At 30.4% G+C, this 18,337-nt stretch overlaps 1 protein-coding gene across 2 annotated transcripts; it reads left to right on the top strand.

Annotated features, from left to right (window-relative positions):
- Positions 1 to 4,904: 4,904 nt before the first annotated feature.
- LOC107951509 (extensin) lies at positions 4,905 to 6,572 on the top strand. 2 transcript variants are annotated; one of them, XM_041088422.1, is made up of 2 exons: positions 4,905 to 6,177; positions 6,275 to 6,572. In XM_041088422.1, the coding sequence occupies exons 1-2, from the start codon at positions 5,052 to 5,054 to the stop codon at positions 6,343 to 6,345; spliced, it is 1,197 nt and encodes a 398-aa protein (XP_040944356.1). In that variant the 5' UTR covers positions 4,905 to 5,051; the 3' UTR covers positions 6,346 to 6,572. The 2 variants fall into 2 exon arrangements, with proteins under 2 accessions (XP_040944356.1, XP_040944357.1); XM_041088423.1 differs by having other exon boundaries at positions 6,265 to 6,572.
- The last annotated feature ends 11,765 nt before the right edge of the window (positions 6,573 to 18,337 follow it).

Raw genomic sequence — 18,337 nt, 5'->3', positions numbered from 1 at the left:
TGGAATTTTTTTTTGTCAAAGGATGAGATATTCAAATTAGTATATTTAACTTTTATTCAAAATTAAACAAAACATGCCTATTAAATCTTAGCTTGTTGACATTGGTATTGTTGTCAGTGTAGGAGGTCGTACGTTCAAGTTTGTTAAAGTTTATTCTCCTATTTAAGAATTAGGGAAGGATTATGGGTAGTTTCTAGGCATTGTATAAAAAAACTATACAAAACATAATAAAATATTATATCAATAGGATTAAATTTAAAAAATCAATAATTTTAAAAAAAATTTAATTTTATCAAACAATAAAATTAATTTTCAATACTTAATTTTTATTAATACACAAAATAATTTTCTAATATAAATTTAATATTTGTAAAATTCAGTATATATATTTGATTAGATGTATTGCTTTATTTTTATTTGCTAAAAATAGTTTAAAAACGTCAAAGTGAGTAAAGCAATTAATCAAAGTGATTTAAGCAAATGATTCCATCCAGATCACTCTATTTGCTTTAAAAACACCAGCACTTCCTTTTTTCCTCTTGTGAGGAAAAAAACAGTAATTTATATATTTTTTGATAATCATTGTTTCTATTAAAACTCTATTTATTTGAGAAAGATATTTTGACAATCTACTTAAACTCTTGTTTTCTTTTTCTACTTAAGCTTCTATATCATGTGCACATCACCAATGTCTCTTTAAGCAATTGGATCAATTATTAAAATCTCAAATTATTTTTATCTAAAATTAATTAAATGAAGTTGTGGTTTGTTAGAAGAACTAACTCGTATCCCTTGCCGGTGATTAAATTATTCATGATTTCTACACTTTGAACCCATTTTGGTTTAGGCTATCATTTAATTAATAAAGTTTATTTCTATTTTAATGTAATATTATAATATTTTCTTAAGTAGTTTTTGTTGATGATTGATTCAGTTTTTTAAGAGAAATCTTCGAAGTGTCTTTCTTTAAGACATCAATTTGGACTATCAACAATGGAAGGTATAGTCCCAACTTTTTTGCATAGAGCTGTGTACGGTTCACGAAAGAGAGCATCTCAACTGTATGTGAATGTATGACCTCCCACCAAGATGCAACGCGAGTGCCTCGCCATTAGTGGGGTTTGAACTCTTGCCATATGACATATAGGTCACCTATTGAGGTATAAGATACCATTTAGTTAAGTGTCTCTCTCCATGAATTGTACACGGCTCTCCATTAGAAGGGGCCTGGCGATTCGAATCGGTATTTCCTTAAAAAAATTCTCTCGAAAGAGCTAATCCCGTGATATATTTTAAATAATAAAATGAATTTTCACCTAATTGTCTTGAATTGATGGCAATAATTGAGACGTTAACTAAAACAAAAAATAAGACAAAAGCTAGTTAATTATCTTCATGAATATGATAATTAACTGAAGATGATGGATTTGACAGAGGGAATGGAAAAAAAAAGAAGCAAATGGAGTCTTCAAATTAAATGTAAACGACAAAGAAGAGAGAGTGGAGAATATAGCCTGGCAAAGAAAGTCTAAGCCGCCTGGTCCCGTAGCCAAGCAATTTCATGGAAAAGTTTGGTACCCATATAAAATGTTCTCAAATTCATGGACAGCTATTAATAACAATAAAATTATCTATTTGCAGTAAAATGGTTTTTTCATATTACATACTAGTTCTTATATAGTGGTCAAAGAGTAATTTAGTTATTTTTGTTAAAATTTTTATCTATTTGTACTATTAAAAACTAGTTTACCTGACAAAATAATCAGATAGTGACACATGGTGTGCCACGTATACGTCATGCTGACGTACATAGACAAGTTTTTAACAGTAAAAATGGATGAAATTTTTAACCAAAAAATCAGTTACTCTTTGATCTAACGTACAGTGATTAATTTGCGCATTTTTTAGTAGAATGGATAAAATGCAATTTAACTCCTATAAAAATCTCCATCATACTTTTACCTCTATTTGGAGTATGAAAATTCGTGTTATTGAGGTGATTTTTGTAATGAATTGAGAAGTACATTATCAGATTAATGAATGTGTTAATTTTGTTATGATGTTAATATGTACTGATATTAGTGTGTTTTAATGGATTTATCAGTATTATATGTTATCCTTGAGAGATTTAAGATTTGATAATTATGAATATGTTTTCTAAATTTGATTTTGACAATTTATGTATATAAGTTGTGTTGGTGTATTTTATCATGTTTATTAGGTGTAACGTCAAATTTCACTTTTAATATTTATTATAATTGCATTTAAAATATATTATTTAAAATTTGATAGGTTCCTAGTGTAACGCCTCAAAATTTTAAGAATTTAATTGCTAAAATTTGTAGTAATTAAATTTTTGTATTTGTGACTTTATGTTCCGTTATTGTGTTTAAGGTCTAGAGTCCGAGTTGCATCGTTAAAAGTTTTATTTATTTTAAAACAACCTTTATCCACGTGTTATGTATTTAAGTGCACTTCTGGGTAAATTGATGTCAAGAATGAGCCTGCTACTGATTAAGCATCTGTCTGTATTCTTTTCATTTTCAAAAGTTCTTGGTTCTCTTTTCCTTTCCTTTCCTTTTCTTCTTTTCTTTTAATTTTGCTTTTTACTATGTTTGATTCTGCGTTAAATGGGAATTTTTCGATGCCTGTGAGGTCGATTGTGTGATTATTGTGTAAGTTCCGTCGTTATCTCCTTTCATTTTGCCAGTTCCATCTTGTTAACATTATTCTGTCGAAACGGGATTTTGCTCGTTTGCTCGAACATTCTGTTTAAACACTCAATTGGTTACTTTTTTTAGGTGAGGATATTACAAGAGACGTTACTCTACCGTTTTAGCCTAATTTCCTTCTGTTTCGTGCGAGGTAAGTATGCGAATTAAGTTGGGGTTGCGTCAAAACTTTCGACATGATCTTGACGGTAGGTTGATTTTAGTAAAATATTGAAAACGATGATGTAATTGATTATTGGGTGGTTAATTAGGTTTCGTGTAGTCCCCGCATTGTTTTTCTGTCAAAGCGAAACCAGGTGTGTACCTAAAACCTTAATTTTTGCAAGTTTCGATCGTCGAAAATGGTGGTTGTCAACACCACACGGCCAGGCACACAGGCATGTGTCCAGGCCGTGTGGAAGGCCATGTAACTCACTGTTTATCGATTTGGGGCCACCTGGGCAAGGCACATGGGCGTGTGTCTAGGCCGTGTGTGGCCATATTAGTGCAGGGTTCACATAGGCAACAGACACGGGCGTGTGTCTGGACCGTGTACCTCAGTGTTTATGGTACAATACCACACGGCTAGGGACACGGGCGTCTGCCCAGGCCGTGTAAGTCACACGGGTAGGGATACGGGCGTGTGTCCGACCCGTGTAACTCACTATTTATGCTTCAGAACCACACGAGCAAAGGATATGGGCGTGTGACCAGACCGTGTGGCATGTTATTGGAGCCCAAAACCTGTTTTTGGGGACGTGAATGTTGCTTAACACTGATACTGGCCTCCTCAATGTATGAATGAATGAATTTGATTATATGAGAATGGTCTGATACTCTGAGACTGATGTGGGAATAACATAGTTGTATGTATATACTATGATACTTATTCTGATGTTGAATTGTCTTATCTATTTGTGAAATAAATTAGAATGACTAAATACATAATACGAGTATTGTGCTCTACATTTGCATGGGTTGGGGTATTGTGAAGAAGGAAGTAATCTGTTATGAATTAGTGGCTAAGCCATAATGCGTATAAATCTGATTCTGGCGCTTCGTCGCATTTTGATCTAGCAGCTAAGCTGTGTCTCTGTAAAAGTGTCAAACGCACACTCTAAGGTGTGCAGAATTGGTTGGGCATTAAATGTCCTTAACAGCATGTTAGGATAGCTGAAGACGGTGTGTAGTGGATGGGGGTAGGAGCATTGCATCTGAATCTGATCTGTATCGTATATGAAATTGAAATTGCTTATATATATATGTAACTAATTTGCTCTGAATTTGAACTGAAATTACTTCTGTATCAAACCGAATCTTTGAATTCAGAACTATTTTATAAGTGAGCATTAGTTGAACAAACTTCTTTTACGCACTGAGTTCACAACTCATTTTGCTATTGGTTGGATTTCAGGTGGTTCCCAGTCTTGATCGGGTCGGTGTCGCGAGAGCTCGATCAAGCTTTTATCTTTCTTTTAAGTATTACGTTAGGAGTTTCGGTAAACTATGATAGCTTGACTTTGGAAGATTATACACTTAACTAATCTTTGTGATGAATACTATGTGAAGCATGGTTTAGTATTATTGTGTTACTTGTGAGGTATTTGAGTTTCGATGGTGTAACTCTCTAACTTGGACTGGACATCTAGACTGGGTCTAGGGTGTTACGCCCAGTATATAATTATAGTTGGTATTGTTTTGTCAAAATTTGTTTACATGCATGGGTTGATGGTAATTTTGACAAAAAAAAAGTGGGAATTAAAATTTTTAATTTTTTTTATATATGGATATGAAATTTTAAAAATTTTAACTTCAGTAACATTAATGTCAAGACTATTTCTTTGAACTTATTAAATTGAAGAATTAGATCTTAAATTTTATTTTTTTATTGGTGTCAAAATCTTAAATTTGGTTTAATCCGAGGAACGGAGGGTATAATTGACCATAATAATTACACAAGAATTGAGGTATTCATGTTATGTTAAATTTAATTATTTTAAATCGTATCACATTTAATATTAATATTATCATGTCTAATTTCATACGTACATGTAAAAAGTTATATGTATAAAGTCAACTACGAGCCAAATACATAAAAGTATTTTATACACATCACATCACGATTACTGTATTCACTGCTTAGCTAGCAACCTCAATATTATAAGCCAAATTTAATGGTTCTCCAGTTATTTCTGATTACTTTCAAGAAATGAAAATGTGCCCTTTTCTTTTTCCCAATGTTTAAATGAAGATTATAAGGTTAAAACAGAGTCTATATAAAGGGAGAGAAGAGGGTGTCTACGAACATAAACCAAATTAAACCCATTTTTAGAAGTAAAGATGGGGAAAATGGGGTCATCAATGACCTCTCTCTTTCTCACTCTTTTAGTTCTAGCAGTTTCTCTCAGTTTGCCTTTTGAAACCTCAGCAGATTACACCTATTCTTCTCCTCCACCACCTCCTAAGAAGAACCCACTACCACCCTACCATTACAAGTCTCCCCCACCGCCTCCTCCGGTCTACTCTCCTCCACCACCACCACCACACAAGAAACCTTACAAGTACAAATCTCCTCCCCCACCAACTCCTGTTTACAAGTATAAGTCTCCACCACCTCCACCACCATCACCACCCAAGCATCCTTACAAGTACAAGTCTCCTCCACCTCCACCACCATCACCACCCAAGCATCCTTACAAGTACAAGTCCCCACCACCACCACCACCATCACCACCTAAACACCCCTACAAGTACAAGTCGCCACCCCCACCCCCACCATCACCACCCAAGCACCCTTACAAGTACAAGTCTCCACCCCCACCACCTCCAGTTTACAAGTATAAGTCTCCACCACCTCCACCTCCGTCACCACCCAAGCACCCTTACAAGTACAAGTCCCCACCACCTCCACCACCATCACCACCAAAGCATCCTTACAAATACAAGTCCCCACCACCTCCACCACCATCACCACCAAAGCATCCTTACAAATACAAGTCTCCACCACCACCACCATCACCACCTAAGCATCCCTACAAGTACAAGTCCCCACCACCACCACCACCATCCCCACCAAAGCATCCCTACAAGTACAAGTCCCCCCACCACCACCACCGTCACCACCCAAGCACCCTTACAAGTACAAGTCCCCACCCCACCGTCACCACCCAAGCACCCCTACAAGTACAAGTCACCTCCACCACCACCACCATCACCCCCCAAGCATCCTTACAAGTACAAGTCCCCACCCCCACCGTCACCACCCAAGCACCCCTACAAGTACAAGTCACCCCCACCACCCCCACCATCACCCCCCAAGCACCCTTACAAGTACAAGTCTCCACCACCTCCTCCTCCAGTTTACAAATACAAGTCTCCTCCACCACCACCACCCCATTATGTCTACGCTTCACCCCCTCCTCCTCACCACTACTAAGCCACGGCTTTGACCGTGCTCCAATCCAAGGTAAGATACATTAGAATCTTTTTTTTTTTGTCATCTGGTAAGGGTGCATTATTTCAGAATGTTTTGCATGTTTTAATCATTGAACAGTCGTTTGCAGGAAAAGATAATGCTGTGATGCAAATAAAGCTACAAAAAGATAGTTTGAAAAGGATATATCTAGAGAGATAAAGCAAAAGATTGGGAGCCTAGACTAGTCTCCGCGTTTGAACTGAAGAACAATAATGATGTAGACAAATTGCATTTCAATGCTGTATTATTCAGTGGTTTCGCTCGTATTTATTTATTTCCAATTCTGCTTAATAATAAAAATGATTAGTATATATAATCCTGTATGTGTTTTCCAACCATTTTGCATGAGTTTATTCCACTAATAAAATATAATGTCCATTCCTAAATTAATGGTCCACGTGTTTTTTAGATTCTCTTGTTCTTTGGTTTTGTGTGTGATGCGATTGATAATATTATAAATTTTAAATTTAAAAAATCTAGAAATTAATCCTACTACACAATTTTGATTCTTATATTTTACAAAAATCAAAAGTATTAGGTATAATTATAAGGCATATTGTACTTTCAAAAAGAGAATTTGAATTCGAACTCAAACTTTAAAGACGACATTATTAGAAGGAGTAATTATGGACTCGAACATGAAAAATAAAAGAAAAAACTCAAAAATTGTTCTAAATTGATAATACTATTAAACTTTACCGTTCCCTTGAGAACAAGTAGTTTGACAATTTACATGATAGTAATTAACAAAAATCAATAATTTAACCATTTATACACGACAAATTAATAAACAATAAAATAGAAAAATTAACTTCTCAATTTTCATAAAGGGATGAAATTTAAAATTAGACCTAAAAAAAAATTTAAGATAATAATTCTAGATACAACAACTTTTCAAATACTATATAAAATATAGGTTCCTTTTGTTTTACCTAAAACAATTTTCACAAAATGTTTTCTTAAAATTGGATTGATTTTATGGAAAAGTTGATAGTTTTTTGTGTTTGAATTATTTTGCTTAAAATATTTTTTTATTATTTGACAATTTTTTTTTCTAAAATCATTTTAAAGTTATTATTGAAACAAGCACAACATAAATATACTTGTTACAAAATATTAGAGTAACATTTCTTTTTGATAATTAGAATTTCTTTTATAATAAGATAATATTTTATAATAATTAATATCATATATAAATTTAATAATAAACAATGCTTAAATTACATATATTATATATATGACGGTGTATAATAACACATTATAGTTGGGAGATAAATGAAACTAAACATGATTTAAACAAATGCTCATATCTATATAATTAAAATATTCATATTTTATACTATAAAACATTTATTATTAAATATTTATAAATTTTAATATATATATTTATTATTAAAATATTAATATAAATATTTTTCAATAATATATTAAAAATATGATCTAAAATTTAAAATTATTGTTGTTAAAATTTAGTATTAAAATAAAATTGCAATATTACATAATTTAAATAATTTAATATGTATGTTACTAGGATTCAACATTATAATATTTGATATTAGTATTTTTAAATAGTTTTAAAATAAAATTATTAATATAATAATATTAGACTTTGCAAAATTAATTTTTATAATAATAAAATTACTCATAAATGAATTTTAAAAAAATATTTATACTTTTTAAAAGGATAAGTCAATTTACAAGAAATAAAATTTATTTTTCATTGATCTGTAAGCCATTTTTTATCTGCCAGCTCTAATTTTTCATAAAAATTATAATATGGATATATGGATGTCATAATTTATGTAATACAAACTATTAATGTCTCAATTTATATAAGTATTTTACTTTAAACATGGTTATGGCATAGAGATGATGATAAAATTAAATGAATTATGATGTAATACCGAAAAAGTTTATTTGCATGGATTAATGGGGGCATTCCAGTTTTTGAATTCTCTCTCTTCCCATCATGGATTTCATCATGCCTGTTCCTATCAACCAATTAGTTAAGTACATTGAATTTCCATGGTAATCTTCACCGTTTAGCTTTAGAGAATTGTGGACATAAATCTTAAAATTATATATGAATTTTAGTTTATTACGTATATAAATTGTAATTTTATGTAATTTTATATGTAAAATTTTAATTGTGGTTCAAATATATACATGATGTTTTAATTTTGATTCAATCATATATGTTTAAAGAAATAAATACATCAATTTATTTTTATATTGAATAAACATAATTATTTCTGTATATAGCATATAAACATAAAATGATATTATATCAATAACTGTGTTAATAATTTGTTAGAATTGGATCAAATTAAAATTTCATTTATAAAATTACATAAAATTAAAATTAATGTATATAATTAACATTAAACCAAAATTCATATACAATTTTAAAATTTATCCTAACAATTATTTAATACACAAATAATAACCATTTTTTTTACCTAAAGATGAAAATTAATGATAAATTTACTATGCCATAAGAATTGAGAAATGAAAGACTTTTTTACAAGAGGTAAAAGTATACCCATAACATTTTTTAAATAAAAAACTTTAATGATATTTTATAGAAATATTTCAAAATTTTTTTATATACTTCATAAGGGTTCATGTTTGGAGTTTGGGATTGTTCTTCTCAAGAAGAAGAATATTATCTTTAAGGTTTGAACCTGACATCATTTCCTTAAAAATGTAATGTTCTATTTCAATTTTACACATATAATTTATTCACGTAGTTTTCTTTTTATAACGTTTTCATTGATTTATTGATTTTCATTAAAAATGAATAGTAAATTAGTTAAGATATATAGATAGAGATAGGTCCGTTTTTGATAGGCCTTTAGGGGTATATATTCTTCACCTGACAATTGACAAATGAGGTAAAACTTGATCTCCACTTAAATATTTATTTAATCATCAACACAAAATAATTCTTACTCTTACTAGTTAACGCAATATTTCAAAGGGTTAAATCGTAAACTTAAGAAGGGTTTGAATTTGTTTTTAAATTAAGTTTTCAACTTAACAATTGTTTTTATATTAAGGTTACGAACTAGTAGATTATTCTCATATTGAAATTTAAATTTTTTTAACTTGACAATTATTCTCGAATTTCAAGATTTTTAAGAATTAACTTAGATAAATAAAAAATTTAAACCTTAATGAGAGACAAATTACTAAGTTCATAGGTTAATTTGGATAAAAAAAACCTTCAAACTCTAAAGTCAGAACAATTGTCAGGTTCAGAACTTAAGATACAAAAAATTCAAACCTCACAAACTGATTTATCCTTATTTCCAAAAAGTAATTAACTATTTATATTGGTATTTAATTAATTCTAAACCTCGAACTTTAGCATTTGTTGATTAATTAAAGGTGTTTACTTTCATACATACGTTGGCAAGAGTAATTTGTTAGTGGAGGGAGTAAATTCTTTTTTTTTCCCCTTTAAATTATTCAATCTCTCAAATATTTTTAGTTACACACGGAGATTGCGATGCGTTTATATCACATGAGATTCACTTCAACAAGTTCATAGCAAAAACTTTTCCATCCAAGAGTTAGGGGTTAAATTGACTTTTTTTGATAGACTAGAAGAAAGAGCTGACTCTACCATTGAAGTACTAAACGTTTGGTAATTTTTGGATTAACTTAATTTGGTGACAATTAGGATGGAATAATTGCCATGTTTCCTTTTCATTATCTGATTGGTAATGTCAACAGCTGACTTCACACGAAAACATTAACAAACCCTATATTCTAACAACAACGTAAAAATATTAATTTTTAAATGTAAGTTTTGCATGTTTCAGGGACTTATAATATAAATAAATGACTCCTAATCAAGATCTCGTCTAATTTAGACTAATTTAAATGAAGCATAGATCACATGTAGATGTAGGTCAAGTGTATTAGTTTTGGTTTTATTTAAATTAAAATATAATATGTTTTAAGATTTATTATTAGTCTGCTAGATGAAACGGACCAGATCAAATTATTAGAATTTTTATATTTAAATATTAAAATTTTAACCCAACTCCATAAATTAAGCTCAATTTTAGTTTCTTTTTCATTGTTTTCCCTTTTCCTAAGTCTTAATTTAATTATTCGAAAGGGAAACATCAACGCCGAATATTTCTTTATGAAAACTACTGTTTACTTAACTCCTTTGTTTGTTTAACACTTCCAAAGAAAATTATTCATACTAGAAACTCTATCATACTTTAGGGGTGAAGTCAAAAAAATTTTTTAGGCAGGGCCGAAATGAAATTTTAATTTTTAATAGTTTATATCTTTATAATTTTTAAAGGATTAAATCAAATTTTTATAATTTTAGAGGGGTCAAAGTGTAATTTTACATTTACTAATTTAAAATTTTAAAATTTTCTAAATGGCTTAAATAATAATTTTCTATTTTAAGGGGACCGAGACCCCTATCAGCCTCCCTAGATTCGCCTCTGATACCCATAAGTGAAAATTTGGTACTTAGAACACAGATGTGTTTAAAAATAACATAAAATAAATAATGAAATGTATAATTTGAAACAAATTAATAATAAAACATGAAATATTTACAATATTAAAATGAAAAATTAGATTAGATTGTGAGTTAATTTGAGACATCATCTTTTTTAATAAAAAGATTAAAATACCCTCAAATAATATAATTTGTTAATGTTCCGTTAACTCGTGACACTAATTTAATCATAAATTTTAGTAATAGTATATGATTTTAATAAGATTTTTTTTGCCACCCAATTTTTGTTTAATATTTATTAGTTCAATGGTTGAATTATGCAAATTTCTAAACCTAATTTCTTGAAATAATATACATGGAATATGGACAAGAAGTGAGAAAACTAATTCCGAAGAAATGGTCAACTGCTCTAAAATTTCCACAATTCTTTTTTTTTTTTTGGACTGAAATGTTCCACAAAGTTAAAGCTTTATTGTACTAACTGGGTCATTGTTTTGCATTATAGACAAATAAAACAATTTATGATTAAAATTACTTCAGCTTTTGACTTAATAACGTAGAGCTTATCCAAACCGAATCTTCTGTCTACTTTGTCACAAAAGAAAAAAAAATGAAAATGAAAATGATGGTAGATTTTGGGTGTTTATTGGTTAGCTTGGCTTGAGTTGTGATCTAATTAAAAAGAAATTGAAGAATTAGGTTTGGTGAATGATTCGTTTTATTATTGAAAAATAAAATATCTTAAAATTTTATATAATTTTCTATTGATATTAATATATTTTTATAATTAAATTTAAATAAAAATAATTTAAAATTTATTTAATTTGAAGCCTAACCTAAAGCATGGTTATGCATGCAGCATGCTTTTAGCAATTCAACCGTTCTAACATCAATAGGTGAGGATTTGTTTTACCTTTTCAAAACAAACATATGAACAAAAGATGGAAAACAATTAAGGCCCTGTTTGGTCAGATGATGTGCCACCTCATTAGCATGCCTCTTCCTGTGTTGAAACCTACATTGCTGAACCTGTTTAGCAAGTATTCAACTCTTTGCTATCAAGGTCCGGTTGTTGGTAGGTCTCCTTTGTCTTCCTTCAACTCCGAAACCACTTGGAGAGCATCTCCTTTAATAATAATGTGTTGCAATCCCAATTGGAGCGCCATTTCAATGGCTACGGTGGAAGCTAGTGCTTCGGTAACTTTAGTAAGGATTAATTCTTCATTAGGGTTGCGGTTGAAAAGTGTGGTTGAAAAGTACTATGAAAAGTGTGTTTATTAATTTTTGGTGTTCTCCATTGCTACAAAAAATTCTTGTTAAAAGTTAAAATATCCTTTTCTTTAGACATGATAGTGGAAAGTAAAAAATTAGTTAAATTATGTGATATTTAAATAATTTAATATAATGATACATGAAATATAAGTTCCAAATATTTTTTAAGTAATTAATATAAATTATTTGTAAAATAGATGATATATAAATTATTAAAATATATAATAATAAATAATATTTAAATAATTTAATATAATGATATATAAAATATAAATTAATCTAATTTTTATATACCATTTAAATAGTTAATATAAATAATGATATTTTGATAATTTTCACTTCCAAACGTAAAAGCTAAAAGTCAAAAACATTTATATCCTAGTTTTTGTATTTGGGTGGAAAAACATTTTTCCATCACATTTTAAGTGCAAAAACCAAATGTTCTTTAAGTGCTTTTTCACCACAATGGAGAATGCACCCTAAATTAGATGGTTGCATAGTCAGACTAAAAAATCATCACAATGCTGCATAACTACCCTCTTCCTCATTTCTTGCTTCCATGTCAAAACTCTCATCAAAATTAACTTTTATCATGTTTGTGGGTGTTGGCTTCCAAGTAGTACTTTGTTAAGATCATGGGTTTAAGATTGCTGCCATTTAAATTTTTTCTGTTACTAAGTTTGAATAATTCTTCTTGATTTTAGGAGATTAGATTTTTTATTTGTTTGCTATTTTGTTACCAGATTTTTGGCAGATTTTTAAAACATTTTTTTTCTATTTTTAGCTTGAACTTTTGTATTTAAATAGTTGAGGTGCAAATCAATTATATATTCCAGTCTTCAATTATTTTTCTACTTAAAACTTCCAGTCTCTTCTTTCTGCTTCAAATCTCTCGATCAACCATCAAAGTTCGAGTTCTAAAGACCAACAAATTGGTATCAGAGCTATTTTCTTGAGGGATTTGTTAGGTTATTTGCGTGTTAATATGGAAGGAGGGTCCAGTTTTTCAGTTGCTGCACCACCAGTCTTCGATGGAGACAATTACCAGATGTAGGCAGTTCGCATGGAGACTTACATAGAGGCTTTGGATCTTTGGGAACCTGTAGAAGAGGATTACGAGGTCCCACCTCTTCCAGCAAATCCTACTGTGGCACAGATTAAAGCACAAAAAGAAAAGAAGATAAGGAAATCAAAGGCAAAAGCTTGCTTATTTGTACTTATTGATTACAGGGAGCAATATCGATCAAGTTAATCAGTTTAAATTGGAAATGCATAATGTCTTCGAAATGACAGACCTTGATCTGATGTCTTATTTCCTTGGCATTGAGATCAAATAAAGCCAAGATGAAGTGTTCATCTGTCAAAGAAAGTATGCAAAGGAGATACTTAGAAAATTTCATATGGAAGATTGCAAAGCAATGAGTACTCCTATGAATCAAAAAGAGAAGCTAATCAAAGATGATGGTTCTGCCAAAGTCATTGAAGCTGAGTTCAGGAGTTTGGTAGGTTGTCTAATGTACTTAACAACAACCAGACCCGACATCTTGAATGCTGTAAGTATTCTCTCCAGATTCATGCATTGTCCCAATGAGACTCACATGAGAGCTGCAAAAAGAGTTATCAGATACATCAAGGGGACCTGGAATTATGGAGTAAAGTTTTTAAAGCATAGGAATTGAAGTTGATTGGTTTCTCTAACAGTGATTGGGGTGGCTTAACTGATGATATGAAGAGTACCTCTGGTTATTGTTTTTGCCTTGGATCAGGCATGTTCTCTTGGAGCTCGAAGAAGCAAGAAACTGTAGCTCAATCCACTGTTGAGGCAGAATTTATGGCTGCAACAGCAACAGTTAACCAAGCTCTCTGGTTAAGGAAGATTCTTGTTGATCTAAACATGGAGTAGAAGCAAAGCACAAAGATTCTAGTTGATAACCAGGCTGCCATTGCAATCTCTAACAATCCAGTCTTTCATGGGAAGACTAAGCATTTTAACATCAAGTTATTTTTTGTTCGAGAAGTTTAAAAGAGTGGTGATGTGTCTCTTTGTTACTACAAATCTGAAGATCAAATTGCAGATATCTTCACCAAACCATTGCCACTTAGCAAGTTTGAAAACTTCAGGAAGAAACTTGGAGTTTGTAGCATCTAAACAAGGAGGAGTGTTAAGATCATGTGTTTAAGATTGCTGCCATTTAAATTTTTTCTATTACTAAGTTTGAATAATTCTCCTTGACTTTAGGAGATTAGATTTTTGATTTGTTTGCTATTTTGTTACCAGATTTTTAGCAGATTTTTAGAACCTTTTTTTTCTATTTTTAGCTTGAACTTTTGTATTTAAATAGTTGAGGTGCAAATCAATTATATATTCCAGTCTTCAATTATTTTTCTACTTAAAACTTCCTGTCTCTTCTTTCTGCTTCAAATCTCTCGATCAACCATCAAAGTTCGAGTTCTAAACACCAACATACTTGTATTCAATATATAGCTAGAAACATAATAATTTTCCTATATTCTAGCTGTTAGAAAAATAAATAATAGGAAAATAAAAGTTAGAAAAATAAAATAATGTTATAAAATATAATGACTTTAAGGTGTGTAGAGCACTTTCTTTAAGATTTTAAAATACCTTCAAGATACAACAAAGCCTTCAACACTCCAAGCAAAACAATTTAAATAACTAACAGAAAAATCTTTTATATAGACATCTAATAGGTGTATCTTTTCATGAGATACCCTTTCATATGGATGTATCTTTTAATAAGATACATTTTCATATAATTTTGTTGTTTTACAACACAACTTTACATAAAGTTTATAAGACAACTTTACATACAAAAATTGTCTTTACAACACAACTATTTGACCAATAATTATAATTTATTAGACTTTTCTACATAATAAAATATTTTTACTGCCAAAATTATAAACTACTAACAATCACCCTTAGTTTAAATGTTGGTACCATACTTTATGGTCATTCACTCAAACAAATATTATGCATTAAAGATGATACCTCTCAATATGAACCATCAATAAGCGGATGCTTTTCAAAGTTTTAATAAGTTGTCGGTGTCCGAAGATTGAACCACAACTCCTAGTATTAGAAGTTGAAATACACTATACATAATATTCGTTTATATTTCTATCAGAGGTTGTTCACTTTTAACACTAAAATGATCATGTGCTTATCTTGTTCATAATAAACATTTACAAGAGAGACCCTACCTTTACTTGTTGAAGTGGCACCACTTCTTATGTTTATAAAGGTAGAGTTCTTTTAATGTCTCCCTTACTTTAGACATTTAAACAATAAACAATGAACTTAATTAATAGTATTCAAATTCATCCTCTATACGCAATGGATAACAATTGTTTCCATTAAACTTTTTTTTCTAGAATAAGTTTTACTAGCGTATCACAGGCACTTAACGATAACTTGCTTTTACCTATTGAATTTTAAAATTAGAGGTTTCTAATTAAAAGTTGTGTTTCCATTATCAGTTTCTAATAATAGGGTATCAGTTTCTAATAATAGGGTTGAAACACATTGTAACACCCCAAACCCGGCCTAGGAGTTATGGTTGAATCTGGCGGTGTCACATTAAGGTGTTTAGCGTAAAACTTGTTGTCGTTGAAATCTTTAAAATCAATTAATCATTTTGCTGTTAAACTATGATTCCAAAACGGGTTGTTCATTTCCAAGCATGCGTCATTAAAAGCTAATCACTTTTAAAACGTTATAAATTTTCCAAAATCTCATTCATTGCGGAAGTTTTTTTTAGAAATGTTGCGAAAACGTGGTGTCTTTGAAAACATTTACCTTTTGAAACTTTGAAAACATTTACCTTTTGAAAACCCGTCTTTTTCTACAACTAGTAGTTTATATCAAACTAAATAAATAAAAACCCCAATTTAAAGTTTATAACTTTAAAGAGGCCTTTTTACATAAAAATACCCAAATTCAGTTACTTATAAATCAAAGGCTAAAAACAAAAGCTGATGCAGTTGTGTGGCCATCATCGAGTCCCTCGCAGCACTGACCCTACTACAACTAGGGATTACCTGTAAGTTAAACAACGGGTTGAGTTTATGAAAACTCAGTGTGCAATCCCCTAACAAGTAAGCAGTCAATTAAACAATAGATAAATACAGTTTGGGCCTGAGCCTGTTATAGTAACAGTCCAGTTCAGTGTGGGCCTAAGCCCTTTCCCGTAACATTAAACGATTGGGCTTGAGCCCATCACAATACCAATAATCAATAGGGCATTTGCCCAATTTCAGTAATAGTATCAGTGGGGCCTTGGCCCATAACAGCAACAAATATCAGTCATGCAGTAAACAGTATGTAATATCATTAATCGATGTAGTAACAATACAAAATCATTAATTAGTATAGATATGCAGTTAGAAATCCTACCCAATCCAGCCTCTACACACCACTCTGTTCCTGTAATACCCAAAAAAATTTTTTTTACACTAAGATATTATCTTTGATATAAAAAAATAAGGAAATAAAGCGACAAAAAGGGAAATTTTGGAGTTATGTCAACATTGGGAAGTATATTATGACATATTACCTCAAGAAAGGATTAAATCGTAAAAATTTTGTTGCCCAAGAGTAAATGCTCAAAAATTGAGGGGTTAAAGTGTAAATATGAAAAAGTTGAAGGACCAATGGTGTAAATACTTTAAGGGTGGGATGATCTAGAAACTAAGGAAAATGGATGTATTAGGACTAAATTGAAAAAAGGTGAAGAATTTTGAGGGACTAAATTGCAATTTTACGAAATTAAGTGATGACTCAAGGATGGAATTTTAAAATATCATGAAGGGCAAAATGGTCAATTAGAAGAGAGAGAAATCTAGAAGATAATGATGATGTTGGAGATATTTTAGATTAAATAAATAAATAAATATTAGTTTATTAGTATTTTAATTTGATTTTTAAATGATATTTTATTATTTTATTATTTAGTATATATATGTGGAAAGAAAGATGAAAAGGAACCAACCTACCATCTTTTCCATGCAATTCACGTTAAGAGGAGAAAAGAAGAAAGAAAGTTTTGCTTTCTTTACAATTTAGTCCTTCCACCAAAAATTCACTATTTTCATCTAGAAATCAAAAGAATTTCCATATCCATCAAGAGAGAAAGATTACAAGGAGACTATGGGGAGCTATAATATCAAGTTAGATTCAAGAAATAGAAGCTGGAGGAGAGAGAAAATCAAGTTAAAGATTGAAATCAATATGACAAGGTAAGTACATCAAGATTTTAGTATATTTTTAAGTTTAATATTATTGAAAAAGTATGGAAATGATGTTAATGTAAAGTTTTTGTATATATGGTCCTATGTTCTTAATACGTTAGTGAACAGAAAATAAGAGAAAGGGATGAGAAATAGTGTAGCGAAAGAAAATAAGGGTGTTATAAACATGGTAATAAACATCTTGTACTAAAATAGTTTTAGACAGCAACAGTAGGCTCACTTTGAAAAATCACCATAAATTATGAAAATCGAATTAGAGTATGAATAAAATATAGAATTAAAGCTTATTGAGTCTAGTTTCTCATGGAAGAAATGGTGTAAGTAATAGAATTGTAAACTATGAGATATAATAAATTTTGTGAGACAATGTCAGAATGGATTCGGGTTAAGGGTGTTACATTTATTGGTATCAGAGCTACGGTTTAGTCGGTTCTTGGACCAAACGTAGCTTATGTGAAGTCTAGAAATGCATGCCATTATGTAACCTGTGATAGTGTGATATCTCTTGAGTCTGATGAGAATTGTTTTACTTATAAACAGAGATGTTTTCCTAACCGAGCTAATTCTGATAATGTTGAAAGTGATACTCAAGTATATGAGTAAAAAAAATTGATTAGGATGAATTGGAACTCATGAAAGTATGAATAAATGTTTTATAATACATGTCGATGATGAATGTTATATGTGTCATTAAAAGAAAAACATATTGCTACAAGAAATATTGCGCTGATGACTAAATTGCATAATATGTAAAAATGATATATGAAGTACATGATATATATGGATTATTAGTGAATTTTGAAATATATTACATGTATTAAAGGTAGAGAAGGTATAAATATACGAATCATTGGTACAAGGTTTAAATTGTAAAGTATGTAAAAGCATTATGCGCAAAGTGTAAAAGTCGTATGCATGCATGATATAATTTGCCCAAGTAGATGAGATTAGAACTATTAGGATATTAGTAGTATATCATTAAGGAACCTTAGCGCACTCTCTGATTAATAGCACGCTAGTGCTCTCCAATTATTAGCACATTTATGCTCCCGTATAACACTTTAGTGCTCTCTGTTTAATGATGTATAACAGAGCACTTCTGTATCAATTTCATAT

This window comes from Gossypium hirsutum, chromosome D02, assembly GCF_007990345.1.
Source record: "Gossypium hirsutum isolate 1008001.06 chromosome D02, Gossypium_hirsutum_v2.1, whole genome shotgun sequence".
In the NCBI taxonomy this organism is placed as follows: Eukaryota; Viridiplantae; Streptophyta; class Magnoliopsida; order Malvales; family Malvaceae; genus Gossypium; species Gossypium hirsutum.
The sequence above is the reverse complement of the archived record's forward strand: the minus strand, read 5'-3'. Positions and strand labels throughout refer to the sequence as shown.

Coding starts and splice junctions, on each gene's coding strand:
- LOC107951509 (XM_041088422.1), top strand. CDS start 5,052: ATGGGGAAAATGGGGTCATCAATGACCTCTCTCTTTCTCACTCTTTTA. Junction 6,178..6,274: donor TGACCGTGCTCCAATCCAAG/GTAAGATACATT, acceptor AGTCGTTTGCAG/GAAAAGATAATGCTGTGATG.